Here is a 19,983-nt window from a genome sequence, read left to right on the forward strand (position 1 = left end):
TCTCTCTGATCCGACGGCTCCGCGGCGCCGGCGATAAATCCTCCGCAGAGGCTTTCGCGGCGTATAGAGGTCACGAAATTCACAATTTGCCGTCGATCATATCTCGTACAACGTGATTCAGGCAGGCAGGCGGGCGTTCCAGCCAATTTGTTGGGGAAGCACTCGAGGTATCCGAGGACTTTTGGGAGGAATAATATCCGACGATCGGATCGTGCGAGGACAAGCGAGTCTCGAGCATCGAACCGCACCTCGCGTACACGCTCAGTTTGTACCTCGTGCGAAAAGTCGAGAGGGTGTACGGCGATAAATACGCGAGGTACGTACCCACGCCGAAGGTGGACGCCCCCTGCCGCACCACGATTTCGATCTTATCGGGGCGTCCGGTGGTTTGAACGCGAGAAACGCGCGTTCCGGATCATAGAGCGTGATCCTGGCGTTGCGAGATGTGGATAGGAAACCCTACCACGCATCGGATGCGTGTTCGCGGATCGGCGAAGAGACGAATATAATTGGATTCGACGAATTCCAGTTCGCGCACGAATTCCTCGGCATCTGCGGGCCCTACAACTCGCGAAGGTCCGGATGACGGAGTGGCGACCTTGAGTTTATGCGGCGCCAAGGGTTCCTCTCTGCCCGGGACGCGAAGTTCGATCGTGTCCCCGTTCTCTCGGTGGCATTTCAGGGGGGGGGGGGGTCCCTCTGTCCCACCGACACCGACGTGCGTAGAACTTCGGACCTCGTTTCGCCCAGCGAATACGCAGGCCTCGGATAAACACGCCGCGAAAGGTTACGCAGGTACGTAGCCTACAGTGGCACGGGCGATAAATGAGATTCGCGTAGACGGGTGACGTGGCTGCTAGATAACCCGGCTAGCTACGTACCTCGTTCGCAACCGCGAAAAACAATTTGCATCTAAATGAACTTCACCTGAACGGGATGGAAAATCGGCTGATATCCATATTCGTCGTAGAATCGTAATTTGGGTATCGTGGGAGGTGGGCGAATTACTCCTAGTTGGAAAAATACGAATCGGATCCGCAGGTGAGATTACGATCCACCGGGTTCGCTGGCGCTGTCTATATACCCAACGAATTAGGGATAAATCTTTGAAACTGCGCGGAGGTCTGGTCGAGGGTCGAAATTAGCGTTTCGAGGCCCAATGAACGGTGAAAAAGTGGGCACTTATTTCTCTCAATAGCGGTGCAACTTGTTGACACAGCCAGAGCTCCCTTCGCGAGTAATCTCAGGCTGGAGACACTCGAAAGCGGGGGTTGGTTGCGCCCCGCAGGAATCGTCGCGTGAAGCCGGTGACGCAATAAAATGCAAAATACTACGTGCGTATTCCATATCCGCGGAATAGGACGAAGGGAGTCCTCAGCTCCGCGGGGAAGTGCCATTGACTCCCGGAACCGGTGCAGAGAACGTCGTGCACGTAATCCACTTTCTTTCGATACCCCCCCACCCCCCCCCCACCGAGAATCTCGGTGGGTACAGCCGCAGTCTCCTCGGTTTCCGGAATCCATGCACAACCTCGGTCGGGTTGACCCGGTTGACCGGGGGCATTCTTCGCTTGCCGCACGGCGGATCGCGATATAGAATCCGCCGGTGTACGGACGGCGGTGGTTCACCGTGTCGCGCGAGGACGAGAGTTCCCGTTCGCTCGCCAGTCCTCCGGCAGTAGAGAGAGGAATCGATAGCGGCACATGCGCCCTGTTCGTCGCTCCTCGGAGCCGGCGAGGTTGTAGGTTGTACCTCGTAGTGTGCGTAGGCGTGCGGCAGTGCGTCCGTATCCCCTCGTGTGTGGGTGTGCTGCTTGCTCCACGCTGCATCCTCGAGGCTCACCTAAGCTCCAGTGTCGCCTGCTTCTCCGACGGGCTAGCTGGTCGCACCTAAACGGGGAGTACGAAACGTACTTCCTCTACGCTCCGATCCGATCCGATAATAAGTTTCAATCGGTATGCGAGGGAGAGCCGACGGTCAGTCGGAAGCTCGAGTTTAATTTCCTCTGGATATCACGAGTGCGGTCGCCGGACAGCGGGGATACCGCGTCCCGGCTCACCGAGACTTCGAAAGATCACTTCGTACGGATGGAGATTTGAGTCCGAAGATTGGTTTGCTACGGCGGTCGGGGCGACGACCGATGTGATCGAGTGTGTCGCATTATAGAGCAGCGATTCGACGAGTGTCCGAGGTGCGAATCGCGGCACTCGGTAAAATGAGATCGGAACAGGATCGAGTCGTAAATTGTTGGTTGCGGAGCGTCGGACGCTATTAATTACCGATATCGAGGTGAAATCGTCGAGGAAAACTGGAAAATGATACGCGAACCGTCGCGAGGCGTACGCCGACGATCGACTGCAGTTACACGCAGTTGAGACGCCGATCGAAAAGTTGCTCACCTAAAGTTGAACGCGTGTTTTTTTTTTTATTTCTAAGCGATAAAAAGGAGTCGTCCGATTTTTCAATTTCTATCGAACGTCGATTGTTATACCCAATCGTTGGAACCTTCGTCAATTAAATTTCGAAGTACAATCCGTCCGGATGAACGGATAGCGGAAGAAAATAATCAAAATCTATTCTAGAGCTGATCGTTAAATAATTATTATCGTTGACGCATCATTTAGCGTTTTTTTCGCTCGAGAAACTACACCGCGAGGTATACTGATCTAAGATCTCCGCGAAGGGAGGACGTCGCATTATGAGATAGAAGGGGAACTTGAAAAACATCGTTGACTTTCGGTGACTTCCGGAGTCGTTGTAGACCACCAAATGGATAAGTTATTCCGATGGAAGAGCCACAAGACCCACGAAAACGTGAGTACATATAGTACGTTCGCGCTAGTGGGTGGATTGTACATAGGGTAAATTCACATTCAATTATGCAAAGCGTGTTTAGCGCTTAGCAATTTATAAATTCGACCCCATCGCGGCGCGTTATACGTAAGAGCCGAGTGGCTCAAAGATTGTATAAGTTAAGCTCGGCGGTGGCAGATTGCCGCTGGCTCGGCAAAAATCTGTGAAAAATTCAAATATGGAAATTTCCTTCGTCCGTTTGCACTTTGTGTAAAATTTTATTTCCGCACACCCATTCCGATTACGAGCGGATAATCAATTAGATCCCAACGTTTCGTTCCCCTTTGCTATGCGGGTATCGCCATATTTTTTCGCATCGAGGAGTTAATTTGATTTTATCGAGGGACCGATACCTACTCCGTACCGAGGTAGATATAAACGTCCCGCAAGACAGCAACGGCGGAGATCCATCCGAATAAATGAAAAATCGAAGCTTTTTTCCGTTTCGCTACGGAGGCACGACGAGGAGCCAACTCCGCGGATGCCGCGGTAGCGGTAAGCGAGCGAAGGCGAAGCCTATGGAGCCGGGGCATTCCCCGATCGATTTCTAGGAGCGCTGAGTGAATCCATCTCTTATTCAAAGTCACGAGTGAAAGGGCGGTGTATCGTCCGTCGTTTGTATTTTTTGGGGGCTCGCGACGAGCTTTCCGTGTCGGCAGTACGAGTCGTAGAACGGCGGTACCGTATATCTCCGGAGCGTAATTCACAGAATCATCGCAGAGTTTTAGCGGAGCAACAAAAGGGGGTGAATGGGTCCCCCGCGCCTCCGAGGACGAACGAACGAACCCGGCACAAAGGACAATCTGCTCCATTGTCTAGGTCCGAATTGACCGAACGCATCGCGGCCGATATCTCTCTCTCTCTCTCGGCAGCTTCGGTCGCCTGTGTAAATTGAGATAAGTATTATACGGCCGGCCGAACCGTGAAAGCTGACGTCGAGCTCCGCCGCTGGCAAGAGGAACTCCGGCATCCTAAATCTTGGATTTGAGCTGCGGTTGCAATTGAAATGTTTAAAACACATTCGCTCAACGCGGACGTTGCAACGCCGCGGACGAATACTTGCGATCTACCTGCTGTGTGCCTCGGATGCGGTTGTGTCCGTGGACGGTGGAGAGTGGAGAGAGAGAGAGAACGGGAGAGCTGAAGGAAAGTGGCGGCGAGAGGCAAAGGATAAAGTTGAACGATGAACGGTGAACACCGAACACTGCTCGATTAACTGCTTGGGTTCGCGCTCCGGCGCGTCCGCCTGCGATTGAACGCGTCGCATGTCTGAGGGCGTCCGAGCACGTCTATGGTCGCGTTACGTTATACGTACTTACGGTCAGCTTCGACGATCACGTTATGCACGGCTAACTGAGTTCGGAAACGCGGAAGCTCATCTCCGGAGAATACCGCGGAATATCCTGGTCTCCCCGGACTTTTTGCCCTTTCCCTACCCCCCCCTACCCCCCACACCCATTGTATACGCTTTTTCTTTGTCGCCATTTTCTGCTTCGTTTTCTTCCGCAGGGCTTATTTTTTTTTTTTTTTCACACACCCGATCGGCCGTTATGCAGGACCTCGGAGAATTCCCGACGATTCGAATTCGCTCCACCTCGACGTCTCGTGTTCCATTATTCTCCTCTTCGATGTATGTAAAAATTCACAAGACAGCGAGACTGCGGTATATCTGAGGGAAAGAAGGAAGAAAGAAAAAAAAAACAACTTGCCCGACACATGCCACAGGTTGTCGTATTCGGGTTCGAAAAAACTCGTGGATTTCGTCGGGCCATTCATTTATGGGGATACGTCGAGCGCTATACGCGTATAATTCGATCGGTATTGACTCGGTTCATTCGATTGCAAGAATATATCGCCGAACTAACTCACCTCCTCCGGACGAATTCGCGGCAGCCGGCGACGCCGCTATGGGAAAATCGTCCCCACAGCCGTGCGGCGGCAATAATCCACCCTCGTACTCCCTCAGAAATTGAGTGTGCGGCATTCCGAAATCTTTCGGTACAAATTGACTACTCGAGGGGCTCCTCGCGCGTTAAGATCTGCGGGGTTCGGAGCGCACTTGAGACCACGCGAATGAATCTCGCTGTATTGATGATAAATTTTTCTTGACAATAAAAATCGTGGAAAATTGAAGAATTTTATTTTATTCTCTTGTCATTTTTCAGGGTCTGGAAAACGTCAGCTCGGCAACGCTGAGACCGTTCAACTCGGACATCAACACCCCGAGGATCGACAGCTACAGATTTTCTATGGCCAATCTGGAGGGTGAGTCGATTGTGGTATTCCAAATCGTCATTCGCTGCGTCTGTTATGGAGAGAGTAACCGTCGAGTGTCGTGGAACTTTGAATGGCGCCATTTTCCGAACTTATCGCTATCTCATTCCGCGGTCTCCCGCGATGCGGGGGGAAACAGATATGACAATAATAAAAAGGGGGTAAAAAAATCGACCCCAGTGATGGGAAGTTTCCCTTAACGCGCACATTCGCGGCATCCTATATGCGTGGACATTCGAGACTACCTACCGTCGAAATTGTCTCGACTCCTCATCGTTAAAAAAGTGATGGGAGATACAATAACACGGCATACCCGTACATACGTAGATTTGGCTGCATGTGTGTATACATATGTATAACGTACGTACATATAGGGCGACTTTTGTTACCGAGCTTTTATCGACTTTTCAAAAAAAAAACCTTTCGCATACATAAGCCGATTGCGAGTTCTTCCCTTTACCTCACTCCATTTTCTTTTGTGTATCGAAAAGCTCGGAGCCCTTTTTTCGTTCGGACGCAAGTTCCAGCGGCGTCCGGGAACGAAACGTACCGGCGATTGTATTTGACCCGCGGCTTCCGCTTTGACCATCCCTCCTTTATTTTGAGTTCCTACTTCGGCCCACGTCCCTCGGCCCTCGAGTCCTCGGCAATCAATACCCCCGCAGTTTACCCGCCTCGACGTTTATTCCGCCTACGTTAATACCGAACAATTTTGAGCCTCCGCCAGGTACCGTCTCGTATTTATATTCACGTGCCGTGCGCGCATCCCTCCTCACCGATTCCTTCGTAACTCCCTCAATTCGTTACGTCGTTCTACTCCGCGTCGTCGCACGGAGGATTTGAATGTATATGAAAACTGATCGTCGTTATTCCCGCAAGAGGTTTCAACCTTTCGTTACAATTGAAAGTAATTTTGTTCGTGAATTACCACCGCGCGATATCCGTTCATCCGTATCGACGACGAGATAAAGAATAAGTGGAATAATAAATTGATCGTTGTTTACGACGTGATGTAAAAGTAATACGCTGCGAAACTTTTGGAAAAACTTCTCCTTCCGTATGAATTTTTCAACGATTTGGTCCGTTAATCATGAGCTTCTGTCGCGGAATTATCGCGGTTCACGCGGTATACGCGGTGTAACGGTAACAAAGGAACTTTACCAAGGAGACAATAAAATCGAGCTGCCGGCTGTAGCTGATCCGCTTTCTAATTCGCTCTTTAAATCACGTCGTCGAGATATCCCCATACGCGACCGTTGTACTCTGGGGCGTGTATTTCATCGAAGATCACGATCTCTTCGAAGGTAACTCCTTCGCGATCCCGAATCGATCGTCGTCGTCCGGATCTTCGCCCAGGTGAAAATCTAAATGAATTTTTCATCTCGGGGATAAATGTACCGTGAACGATGATTATTTTCGCCAAGTGCCCTTGCGCTCGTTATTTCTTGCCGGCCGAATTACCCCCGCACAACTTATAACGAGTTGACGAATACTTTCGGAGGCCGCATCGCGACGAGGAACGATGCGTTTATCGCGGGGCAGTCGCCGGGCTCTTTCCTCGGTCGCGTTACATAGGGTCTTTGTTCGTTAAATTCCGGGGAAGGAAAATGAAGCTTCCCCTGTTAACGTTTCGCGGCAAACGGAGGCTCCTCTCACTTTCTGAAACCCGGCAAAGAGCGACCTAATTATTCTTCGGAATACACATCTCATTTGACGCGGTGGGCAAACCCGACGTTGGCACGGGGTATCCCGCCTGTCTTCGTTTCCCAACCCCCGTAGCCACGGTTCGCGGACGACGAGAGAGAATTTTCATCCCCATTTTTCATACGGCTGCAGCTTCGCCGACGACCCAGTTTCGCGGGAGAGTCGCCTCGGCTTTCACCCTCGGGGCGTCGCTATAGACGACTTACGAAATATCTCGAGAATTGCAAAACCTTCTTCTTCTACTCGCTCCCTTCGCTCTCAAACAATGGATATAACAAAAGTCGCTGTACGGTGGTAGGCGAACGCGCAATGGCTCGTGTACCCGCTGGCGTTATACTCGGATGATAATTGTTAACTAACTTCCTCTTGGTCCGGGGGCTTATCATTACCCGCCTACTGTCACAGATTCGACCACGCCGACTTTGCGACCTTTCGTTATTATATCCCCCGTCGAGAGCCGGGGCCTACAACGGGGGCTCGTGCAGCGCTGGGTCGTTCGCGCGACGTTAGGTAACGAAACATAGATGGCGAAAGTGACGTGACGCTACTGGGACGGTGACGTTCGCCGGTGAATGCTTCGTCGTAATTACGTTGCACACCGTTACAAACGGTTGCTCTCCACTCTACGGTTTCTTAATCGTTCGTTGATGGGTACGCTTTCACGCCGGATTTATACGTTGCCAAAATAATCGTCGATTCATTCGATGCCCGCTCCGACGAGCCAGAGAACGTTCCTTCATTTTTTAAACTCGAGAGTCAACTCGCAATCAAAGGTCACGCGGTCTCGGAACGAGCGTTCACTCCAGAAACGATTTTGACGACGACAATCAAAAGAACTTTGCAGTCGCAGCATCCTGACCTTTACCGAATGAATTGTACGTCGTGATCGTAAACGAGAACCTTCTGCGATAGAACTATAGATAAAGAGACCCTCACCCCTGCGGAAGGATCTGGACTCGATGCTTTGTGTATCGGAGGATGATTCCGACGGGGTGTCCAAAGATATGCGGAATAATTTTTTTCTCTCGATGCGCATCGGTCGATTCGTATATTTTCTCTATTCCCGGGGTGACGAAGAAGAATGGAGCTTCGTCGATATGGGCGAGGAGGTCGAGGCAGACGCGGGCATAAAGCGTACACTTATCACGGAGTATATTATAACAACATATGCGTAAGGGTCAGCGCGTGATCCAGGGCGGGGCTCGTTAGTTAATTGAACGAATCGACCACGTTGTAACGCACGGTACGTGTATCGCTGCTTCACGGAATTCGGTAGTCGTCCTATAGCCGCGTGAAATTAAATATACACGTACACGCTCAGAGCGTAGGCAGTCCGTTGCGATTTTCCCGCTTTCAAGGTGAACGGCGACAATTGCTTCTGCAATGTTCTTACCGACTACTCGTCGAAACGGCGATTTTTTTATTCGCTATTGTCTTCGGCAAAAAAATATCATTTCGTAGCCTCCGGTGGGCTACTCAAGCGACGTAAGCTCGCCTACGAAACCGATATACATACATATATATCTTACGGCGAGTCATCGACATCCGCAAAGGTTCCCTACAAGTGAAACGGAGGTACGACGGGGTTTAGCTCGTGCTGATCCAAAAATTCGATTTTTCCTCTCGAATGACGCAAGAAATTTTTTTTTTTTCATCAGGAATCTCCGATTCACAACGGGTGCGTAAGGGTAACTAATTATTTCTCACGCCCGTAGAACAGTGTAGACGTCCACCGATCGGACGGCGAACGTCAATAAGAATATATATATATATATATATGAACCGACCGTGTGTCGAAACGACGACTGGTGTTAGCGCTTAATTGATCGCGCTGCCGTATGCCTCTGCTTCGATATATGTATACGCGGCGATGCGAGCGGGCGCGAGGTGATCGTCCTCGTGGGAAGATACGAATCACCTGCGAATAAACTTCGGAGACACACAGAGAGAGAGAGAACCGACTCCGCTCCGATCTTGCTCTTGCTTCGTATCGTCGTACGTTACGTCGAAGCGTAATCTTGACGGCGATCGAAACCGTCGAGCTTTCGATCGAACACGGCGCACTTCCAATGGGTTACAAGTCCCGCGGACGGATCGAGCTTACGACAATGCCGCGAGATGACCGGTGCGATCGCGTCACGCACACGTTTATACTGCACGGTGCGCCTCTGCACAGAATGCACGCGCGCGTTCCTCCTCGCCCGTTCGGCGACGCATGTCGCCCGAGCAGAACGAGAACGAGAACGAGAATGAAAGGAAAGGACAAGTGGAGAGGAGGAAGAGAAAATAGAAGAGGAAAACGCGTAATGCGAGGTGGTGTTGGTCGCGTGGTGGCGCATGACGATGTGTTAAACCGGGCAAAGCAAAGTCATACGCGGGGCCAGCGCGGCCCGACGCACGCTTGTGAGGCGTAACGTAACGTGGGTATACGTGCCTCGGTACCACCAACACATCCTCCTCAAGACCCCGGCCGCGGAGCGAAGCAGGGGAACGAACGGCCGGGCGACTCGCCGCTAGTTACTCGCTATCGCACGTGCACGTCGCACCGCCAGGTTGTGTAGATGGTACACGGCCTGCGTTACATTCGGTTACCTGGGGAAAAAACCAAATTTCGCTTGGTTCGCGTAGCGAGTAACGCGCGTTAGCTTTGTAATTTTTTCGCGTAGCGTGACGTACCCTCCCCGCCTCCCGCCTCTTCATATTTTCATTACCTTCCCTGCTCCTCTTCCCTCCTCGTCGACGACATGCGACGCCGCGTTTCGCGCTACGCAAGCAAAATATTTGTGGCCTCTGCAGTTTCATCCCTTCGTCTCGGTGCCGTTGGTTGGCTCGCGTCGTAGCCGTGTCGCTGCGAGTAGCCGTATACCTAGGCGGTGGTGGTGGTGGTGGTTATACGTCGCGAGTGAAAACGCCTGCGAAAGTGAAAGAACGTTAAATTAGCCGGAGGTAAAATCGCGACGGCGACGCTGTGCTACGGAATTTCATATACGTAATTAATAAATTCACCGATACGAAGAGGGAAACTGATCGGGGGAACCGTCGCGTACCCGTTCGATCAGCTCGCCTTTTTATTTCCTCCTCGGAATTACCTAATCTCGATTCGGTCGAAAGTTCTTTCTCGGTGAATTCCGTGATTCCGGAGAGCGAAAAACTGACGTGAAAAAGAGCATGTGCGCGCTCACCGTAACGCGTGGATATCCTCTTTCCTGATATCCTCCGCACGCTTTCCTTTTCATCGTCGATCGAACTTATGAGCGATACTCCGTATATCGGATGATCGGTGATTAAAAAAAAAAAAAAAAAAAAAAAAAAAATGCCAGGGGAACGATTAGTGCACAGGTGCAGTGCTTCGATGTCCGCGTCAACGTTGGAGTTTTCGGGCGGTCCGCAGGAGAGAAAAAGTCACCGTTCTTCGTTTCGCTGCGCTTTTTTTCATCGCGAATATTAATCAATCGCTCCATTAATTATAACCCCGCCTGCGAGTATCTCGCGTCTCCAGCGCTCCGTGGAGAAGGGAGGGCCGGTGAATTTGAAAAGCGAATTACTTCTATTAAAAATGCTCGTTTATCCTGGAAGCAACGAGAGCATTCTGGGATATTTCACCATCAAAGGTAATTTTCCCTCACGGACAAAGCCATCTCGCTTTACTCTCCACATTTTTACCTTTTCCCTCTCTAATTCCCCTCTTTTTCAGTCTCTGCTTTACTTTGCTCTCGCCTCTCCTCTCCGCGAGTCCGTTCGCTGCACTCCTCGCCTCCGTGTTAACCCAAACGCTGAACGTCGGCGCGGCGCGTACAGGGTCTCGGTTTCCCTATACGTATGTACGTATCCAGCGTATGAACTCACTTTACTCTATTCCCCATTTTCTTTTCTTCGCCTGGATCTTTGACAGGCCCCTTTTGTTTGAGGCATCTTTTCAAAGGTCTTAGTTACATGTGACCGGAATACGCATTCCCATTCAACGTCCCGTTGTCCCCAAGTGCCCGACTCGCACCCTGCCGCATACCGTACATGTGTGCGGTGTACGCTCTTGGCGTACAAATTCATTCGTTGATCGGGCGCGTGATCAGGATTTTTCCCCGAAAGATGAAATATCGGACTAGTGAACCCTGTAACGCGCGTCGACGAATCGAGCATGAGATCACGATTATACTCGACGGAGAGAAAAGGTGCTTTCGAAGTCCGGAGCGCCTCATTATCGCGTTATCTGTTAAATAAGGTGATATCACTGTCGGTGGACGTACCTAGAAATATATACGTCGCTGCTTTTCATTGTAGGGGTACGATAACCGACGATGAATAAAATACACACGAAGACGAAGAGACGGCGAGTCAAAAATCCCACGCGCCCTGAATTGTAGCGTGTGCTACCGTGTGACGCGCGTGCGCCACACGTTATACATATGTATACACGATGGAATGTTACGCCTTCACGTCCACTTGAATCACTTGAATCGCCCGAATTACGCTCAACGAGTCGTACTCGACCGGTTTGAAAATGAGAATGAAGGAGAAAAAAATAAAAAAAAATAAAAAACTGTAACAAGATTGAATCGAAAATTAAAACCTCTGCAGGTTTTTTTTTTTTTTTTTCTCTTACCACGCCGCACAAGAGCCCGAGCACTGTGGGGGTCCCTCGTATCCAGTTTTCTCCACGCGATGTTATGTGTCGCGAATGCATATCGCGTCGGCATTTTAATGTTATCGAATTACATTATAAGCGCGAAACAATACGAGTTCATAGCGTGGTCGGTTAGAGCGTTGAATGTATCTGCATATATGCACCGCGTACTCGTGGAATCTTTACTATTACCTACGGTATGGGTATTCGTAGCTTTTGATCGGTGTCCTCAATAACGAACGTGCGGTTATTGCCCACCTCGCGTTTTCTATGTGGATCGTAAAAAGTGCAGGCTACGCTGAAGAGTTTCATAAAATGCGAAGCACTCTTACGTCGTCGTTTCGTCGAGGAGTCGCCGAACCTGATATACATTAATGCGGTATAATTACCCTAATTAGCGTTCCGAGTAGATATGAACGAAGAAACGAACTGAACGAACAATAAGGGCGAGGGAGTCTATGATCTACGTATACAATATAATGGGGAGGACGATTTATTTACGCAAGGGACATCTCGTAGCTGCCCCGCGCTGCGGTTTAACTGTACACACCGACCCTTCATTCCCGAAAACGAACGAATGTAAAAATTCTCGTGATCGCGAAGGGTTTTACGGACACGCGATGTCTGCTATGCAGAGAACGCAGGTGAAATAGAATTAGCGGTGACCGTTGCACGGAACATGAAATGCGCGATTAGTTGATGAGTTTAAATGGAAGTTGTAACTAGAAATAAAAACAAAACTTCCACGCATTAACTCGCTGGAGTAATTACTCACGTTGATAAGACACCGGAGTCAACGGCGCAGGCCTATAAACTTCGTATAGTATACTCGTTGCCTGTACGGAGTTCGCGTATATCGAGCGTATACCCACTGTGTTTTCGATCAAGACCCGGGATAAGGCGAAGGATTGCAAATAAATCCCATTTCATCGTTACACTCTTCTGCTGCAGTCAATGCGTTGGAAGAGGATATCCGCGACGGCCTTGAAACTCTGGGGTATACCGCAGTCGTACGGAATTCCAGGTTTTTACATTCGAGAGGTGTACGTATAGGTATACGTTGTACCTCTCGCGGGGCAAAAAGTGACATCCGCCCTCGGTGTGCCGAGTGTACATTTCTAGCCACGCAATCCTCGGAGATGCCGTGCTCGCGAGATAGGCGCGGTAAAGGGTGTAACGAAGAGAGAAAGAAGAAATATCCTTAAGTTGCGGCCGGCAATTAGTGTAAAACTGGTTTTCTTGATAAATTAGCTGCAGCCGTGGGTTGCGCCATTTCGCACCGAGCTGCAAGTATAGAATAAGCCGCACGTAATCGGCAGCGGCGCAAGTCGGACGTTTATCGGTTCCCGTTCCACCGCGGCGCGCTTGCAAAAGAACTGTTCGAATTATATACCAGGGAATAATACGTATACGCGCGCGCGGGAACTTAGGGCGAAGATAATAGTTGAGACGGCGCGTAGAATTTCTCGTCCGGCTTAGCCGGCCACCACCTGATTCCACGCTGTGCATTTCCAGACTCGCAAGATGTCGACTTGGACGCTATACTCGGCGAACTCTGCGCACTCGAGAGGAGATGCGACGGCGATATCGCGGCGACGCCGGCACCCGATTCCCAGAGACAGGGGAGACCGAACAGCGCCAGAATCAACACCGCAGAGAATACGGACATCGGGAAAAATGACGGAGGTAAAAAAAAAAAAAAAATCACCCTCTCGCGCGTTCGTCCTAGAGATCCGTCGATATCCGAGTCCGCCGGAGTCGAATACTGGAGAGCCCGATTTTTTTTTCTCACCCACAGGAATGCGGACCGACAGTCCTGACAACGACAGCGCTTTTTCCGACACCGTCTCCATGCTATCGAGCGAGAGTTCCGCCAGCAGCAGCGGATCTGGACACAAACCACCTCAGAACACGATGCACACGGTTCCCCAGCAGCAGCCGCATCACCTCATGGGTAAGTTTGTTGCAACACCGTAGATCTTACGGCGTGTCCAACCGGATCGCGTGGCTAATAGAAGTCTTCTCGGTCATCGCGTAGACGCTGCGGGGCGAGCCAAAGCGGAAAAAATTCGTTTGGCGCTCGAGAAAATTCGCGAGGCCAGCGTGCAAAAACTTTTCATCAAAGCCTTCACTCTGGACGGTAGCGGAAAAAGTCTCCTCGTCGACGAAGGGATGAGCGTTGCACACGTCTGCAGACTCCTAGCTGACAAAAACCACGTCCCGATGGATCCGAAGTGGGCGGTGGTCGAACACCTCCCCGATCTGTTCATGGGTACGATTTTTTGGGACTCCATCCACTCGCCAGAATTCAACAAAGCGCTAATTACTTAACTTTTCTTATCCGCAGAAAGAGTTTACGAGGACCACGAACTTTTGGTGGAGAATCTTCTCCTGTGGACGAGAGACTCCAAGAACAAATTGCTCTTCATGGAACGTCCCGACAAAACTCATCTCTTCCTCACACCGGAAAAATTCCTGCTCGGTCCGTCCGACAGAAGTAGCGCCGAGTACGACGACCATTCGCGTAACATACTACTCGAAGAATTTTTTTCCAGCAGCAACGTCGGGGTACCTGAGGTAAGGGGGTATTCCGCACCCGTTCCGCATCGCCGGGATTTCCGCCGATCACTACTGAGACTGATCCAATGATTGCAGGTCGAAGGTCCGCTTTACCTGAAATCCGACAGTAAGAAAGGGTGGAAGCGGTACCATTTCATTCTGCGAGCGTCGGGTCTTTACTACTGGCCGAAGGAGAAGGCAAGAAACGCGAGGGACTTGGTATGCCTGGCAACGTTCGACGTCAACCAAGTTTACTACGGGGTGGGATGGAAAAAGAAGTACAAGGCGCCCACCGACTTCTGTTTCGCGGTTAAACACCCTCGTCTTCAGCAGCCAAAATCGACCAAGTACATAAAGTTTTTGTGCGCCGAAGACAGCGCCGCTCTCGAACGATGGATGATCGGAATTCGGATAGCGAAGTACGGAAGACAACTTATGGAAAATTACAGAACCCTCGTAGACGAATTGGCGCAAGAAGATCTCGATCTTTTGGCTCATGCGCGTTCATGCTCCGTTAGCTCAATCGCTACGCCTCCCAATCAGACTCAGTACAATACCACCAACGATAACGCCAGACAATTCACGGAGAATTCCAGGCACGTCGTTAACGAGGGCAGACTCAGCAGGGCTAGTAGCTCGAGTTCGTCGGGCTGCATGTCCGACGGAGCTCCCAGCAGTTGCGAGGTAAATTGACAACGTTTTCATCGGATGTCCCGTTCACTGTGGGATTCCACTTCGCTAGGTTTTTTCTGGTGTCTGATCGCGTTTTCTGATTCAGGTGGCGTTCGAGTGCGGCGAATTTCCTACGGGTACGATAAAGCGAAAGCCATCGATGAACCCGAAGCTACCGTTGACCTCCATAACGCGGCAGCTCAAAGAAGTCGGCGAGACCGTCCGCGACGAACCCGACAGTTGTCCGAGTCCGACGAGTTCGGGATCGGGAACTCTGACCAGGAGGCACAGCCGGCGGAGAAGTGGAACCGACTCGGATGGCTCGGGAACTCTGAAAAGGCATCATAGGTCGGGAAACGCCACCCCCGTCAGTCCCGTGCCACCCGGTACTCCGGTCAGGGAGAGAAATAGCCCCATAATTTACTCCAGGACGGAAAATATCGAGCCCAAAACTCCGACTAGTCCAATCCAGCAGTGTATGGTAAGTCTGATGTGAATTGCGAGCAGAATTTTCCGATTCACGATGAATTGGCTGATCGGTTCGCTAATTCGCCGCGATTCTTTTACAGATGGATTCAATAACGTCGCTTCCTCCGCCCCCGTCGCCACCGAGGGGCACCGACGACGCGGAATTCGACGGTGAACCGCTTCCTCCGCCACCCCCGGAAATGTTCCGTTCGAACCTCTCCCTGGACAGTCTCCCTCCTCCTCCCGCTCCCGGTGAAATTCCGACCTGCCACAGTCCCGACTTGACCGGCTCCTCGCTGAGCCTCGCGTCGCTCCCTCCGCCGCCGAGTCCTCTCGTCGGGGAAACTGGTACGATAAGACGCGCCAGGCCCAAGCAATCGACCCCAACAAATTCGCTTTCCCCCGACGTTACGCCCACGCGCTCGCCCAGACCCGGAATTCAGATTTACGCGTCGCAAAACAACGGGCAAATTTATCCCGGTAGCCCCACGCTCCACGGCTCCAACGGCACCGGCAGCTCGAACGGATCGAACTGCTCGACTCCGACGAATTCCTACACGACGACGATGGCACCGACATCGCCTACCACTCCGAGTACGCCCACGTACGGGAATCCGGGGTCTCCTTGCTTCGCCGCGGTTCCTCCCCCCTTCGTTCCACCCCCGGCTTACGGGACGCAGCATAATTCCATTCCATCTAGGCAAAACTCTAAAAACGAATCCATCTACGGAGGGTCCCTTCAAATGAGTGGTAGCCAACCGATCAGGCCGAATCCGAACATGGACACCGTACGCAGGAGCGCTCTCAAGCAGGGGAGCGGCCATTACGCAGCCCCGCCGTACCTCGCCGAGCTTAAAGCCGCGTCGAGTCCTCAGCCGCAGAGGAGGGTCACGATCCAAGAACCTCCGACGTCTCCCAAGGCGAAAACTGGTACCGGGAAGAAGATATCCTTCAATTTACCCCCGCAGCAGGAACCCGGGAGTCCGGCGCTCCCTCAGAGGAAACCGATGCCCCCGAGGAGGTCGGACAGCACGAAATTAACGTCACCGAAGAAACTCGCGGCATCCGACCAAGCGCCGCCCGGGGACTTCCTCAAAGACCTCCAGAGGGTGATGAGGAAAAAGTGGCAGGTGGCGCAGAAGTGCAAACTCGACACAACCACAACGCCCCACGAAGTTCTCGGATTTCGGGATCCTCCGCCCGCCATTGCCGACTACAGGGAGACAAACGTATCGAATTGGGTCCAGGAACACTACGGGGCTGACAATCTTTACGAAAATGTCTACGCGACGGACCCGAACGCCCCGGTAGAGTACGCGAACAGTCCCACGAGGCACGCGGGTGGCGTCAGGTTCGCGGACGAAGTCAATACGAACAATATCGCGAACGCGATCGCTGGCAAGAGGCGCCCACCCCCACCTCCTCCCAAGAGGGCCGACACCACTCACCTCACGACGAGGGCCATGCACTGACAATAGCCAACGATCGAATCTCGCTTAGAAGAAGAAACGCCGGGGGAAGATCGTGTCCGTCAATGGTGGAGATGCTGTCTCTGCACCTCGTGGAAACATTGATCCGATTTCGCCGGTTCACCGGTGCTCGTTTCAGGGCTCGTGATAATTATCACTGCCATGTGCCACTTGTAGGAGTACACGAGTCTTGATTCGAGCGACGATCGAAGCCCCCTGGAAACATTGGACTTGCCGTAGAAAATTTGTAAATGGCAAAGCGCGCAATCTTCTTCCTGTAAGCGAGAGAACAGATCGACGGGAAGGACGAGGTGATTACAGGATTTCGGTACTCTCGACGCAGAGATACCTTTGTATACTTCATCTAACACGTAGAACATCAAGTTTTTTTTTTTTTTTTTTTCTAATCAAGGTGCTTTACAAACGTTATATAGTTACACTCTTATACACTGTGACTCTTCATACAAAATTATTCGTATAAGAAAAAAAAAACAGACAAACAAACACAAAATAGAAGAAAACGAAAAAAAGAAACTCATACGTTGATAATTTGACGCAACATCGCACAACCGTTCTGTGGAGCTACAAAGTGTTCCGGAATTTCATTCATTAGTCGTTCGTATCGGTGTAGAAGAAAAATGCAAAAAATTCTGGGTATTCCAGCGTTGACTATCAACCGGTGCCAAAACAGGTAGTGAGGAATGCCTCTAGTCTCTGGGAGCGCGATATTTCCGTTGGATTAATTTTTATTACAGAGAGTAATAATTTCGGTTGATTACATTATTTTCCGGACCACATTCTACCATCGAGGAGACGCACGATTGCATCATGCGCGATATTTACCGCCGTTTACGACACCCTAGAGTCCGAATGATTAACGGATTATGGATATGATAGGCTAGATGAATATAGGTGGACTTCGATGTGTCGTTTATAAGTTTGTACGCGTCGCGTCCGTACGTTGGGTAGTTTTCGCGTCGCATTTGCTGAACTCCGTTAACGAGTATACCTACTACGCGTTTAATATACCATAATATACGATTACTATCGGACAGTTTTTACAACCAAGATCTCGTTTATGCCATTTTTTGATAACGATATACATAAATATCTAGTTAGAGAAAATACCGAATAACCAATATGCATCGTGAATAAATTCGGAATACGTAAGTTAGTAAAGCGGATAAAAAAAAAAATATATATATATATAATTATATAAAATAACGTAAAGATAAAGGATAAACCCAACCGTACCTACCTACCTACTCGTAAAACTCGTATACCTACCTACAACTACATATTGTATGTGTAGTATGTCCACAAATTTTTTTATACGCGTATCGTATATTCCCCTATGCTGGATATACGTGTATTCGTATAATTATTTGTGCGTATGTGCCGTGCGCCTGTTTAATTAACAGAGGAGGAATTCGAGGGAATAATTTACGTACACACACATACCTATATATAGTTGTAATAGTAAATGTGCTGCTCTGCTGATTGTTCGAATGTCATAGGTAAATGACCGTATTGCAACTGTAAAACTATCCATATTATATTCAGTATCGATCAAGGACTATAATTGCATGTAATTCAGAGACGCTCGGTGATTTGATATTAAATTTGATGTACGTGCAATTGTACGTGCCCTTCGAATTTCGCAAATGATGAAAAAAAAATGGAATTTCTACTGTACGAAAGGAAAAAATCTTTCAACGGTGAGATGGTTCTTTTCGAAAATGTTAGAGCGTACACGTTCTATTTACGGCCAAAGTACTTTTCGCGCCTTGCATGATAAAAATTATGTCGGGGATGCATCAGGAGGAAAATTAACGAATTCCGAATTCCGAATTTCAGTTTTACGTTTCAAGTTATCTCGTACACTACAAAAAAGGTACATAATATTAATAAATAATGACGAAGAACCGACGATTTGCTGATAATAATTAACAGATACCGTGCACTCGCGTAAAGGTGGAAACGACCTGCGTGTCGTAGGTTTTGATTAATTTACCCGCATACATAATAAATACATAATTAACGCGTAATTAGGAAAATGCGAAAAAAAAAATAACGATATTTAACATGAAAATAAACTCTATTTATTAGCCAACGACCACAGTAATGAGATTTTTTTATGTGTCGATCGATGAGATAACTCGACACGATTATTATACGTATGATGTAATGTATAGACCGCCGAATTGTGAGCTCACTTTCATTACCTTTGTACGAATATAAATTTCGACGCAGTCCATTTATTCATTCACTTATCGTCATCCTCGTGGTTGCTTCGCTACCTTTCATTCGATGCCGGTCTGACGATATCTTTTTGAAAATTTTTTCAAATCTCATAAGGTAAGGTAATCGGGGTCGATTGAAATTTTCTTTTCGTAAACTTTTTTAGGCGAAAATTCCTCTAGGTAAAATTTCAGCTTCACGAAGCGTGGCGTCTCGCAACCTGTCCAAGGAATGAATCCGCTTCCGCGATCTAGACAAATAATGTTCCCTAAGATTTGAATAAATTACTAAAGAGAAATATCGAATTATTGAAATTGATAGCGAATGAAAATTTTAAATGAATTGCTCGTTGGCGAGCACATAGTGCAATTGGCAGACATTGTTTGAATTCTGAATTATATTATTGTAAACGAAATTTTTTATTACATATATCGTATCTTTTTAAATTATAATTAAGTTGTACGTATGTTTTTGTAAATATTGTAACGAATGGTACTACGAGAAAAATTTTTATTGAAAATATTATAATTGATTAATATAAACACACTATTTATGAATGAGAGAAAAAATAACAAAAAAAAAAAAAATAACAAAAAAATCGTACACATCAAAAATATCGTTTGTCACAATTTAAAAAATTGTTTTCACAAGACGTTTGACCATTACATACCATCCATTACGAGCTACACCTCATTTGTGCTTTCGAATTACCTTGTAATGCTTTTTCGAGCCTAAAGGCAAACGGTAATAATTTCGCCACATTTTTATTTTTATAATTGTGACAATACTTTTATTTTGATATTCAGCGCCCATTATTATATGAGTACGAATACAGAAAAAATGCGCGGCAGTTAAAATATTGTAGGTATTATATTCATGTTTTTATGTAAATAAATTTTTCGTATATTTCAGACAAATCTTTACCTACTCATCCTAGAAAAAAACAAAAAAAAAAAACAGTCGGTTCGAAAAAGGTCAAACTCTTTCGATCGAAGATCAAAAACTCCCAGACATCTTCCCAGATTCCTCGATCAATAAAAATCTCGTACCGGCTCTGCGAGTGGTAAACGTTCGAGGAATGGTTGGTTACTCTCTGGGCGCTGCACGTGCCGCTGTCGGCTA

At 49.0% G+C, this 19,983-nt stretch overlaps 1 protein-coding gene across 5 annotated transcripts in view; it reads left to right on the top strand.

The window, feature by feature from the left end:
- LOC105683809 (ras-associated and pleckstrin homology domains-containing protein 1) overlaps positions 1–19,772 on the top strand; it is a 66,077-nt gene extending 46,305 nt beyond the window's left edge. For 3 of the 5 annotated variants that reach the window (XM_012396710.3, XM_048648898.1, XM_048648899.1), the window contains 8 exons: positions 5,019–5,118; positions 12,968–13,138; positions 13,251–13,406; positions 13,491–13,724; positions 13,800–14,029; positions 14,108–14,695; positions 14,790–15,164; positions 15,253–19,772. In XM_012396710.3, the coding sequence (XP_012252133.2) occupies positions 5,019–5,118; positions 12,968–13,138; positions 13,251–13,406; positions 13,491–13,724; positions 13,800–14,029; positions 14,108–14,695; positions 14,790–15,164; positions 15,253–16,623 (3,225 nt within the window). In that variant the 3' untranslated portion in view covers positions 16,624–19,772. Of the gene's footprint in view, positions 1–1,848; positions 2,815–5,018; positions 5,119–9,128; positions 10,443–12,967; positions 13,139–13,250; positions 13,407–13,490; positions 13,725–13,799; positions 14,030–14,107; positions 14,696–14,789; positions 15,165–15,252 lie in introns of those variants that run through there. The other 2 variants (XM_048648900.1, XM_020851047.3) reach the window with 2 other exon arrangements.
- Positions 19,773–19,983: the final 211 nt, after the last annotated feature.

This window comes from Athalia rosae, chromosome 1, assembly GCF_917208135.1.
Source record: "Athalia rosae chromosome 1, iyAthRosa1.1, whole genome shotgun sequence".
NCBI classification, from domain to species: Eukaryota; Metazoa; Arthropoda; class Insecta; order Hymenoptera; family Athaliidae; genus Athalia; species Athalia rosae.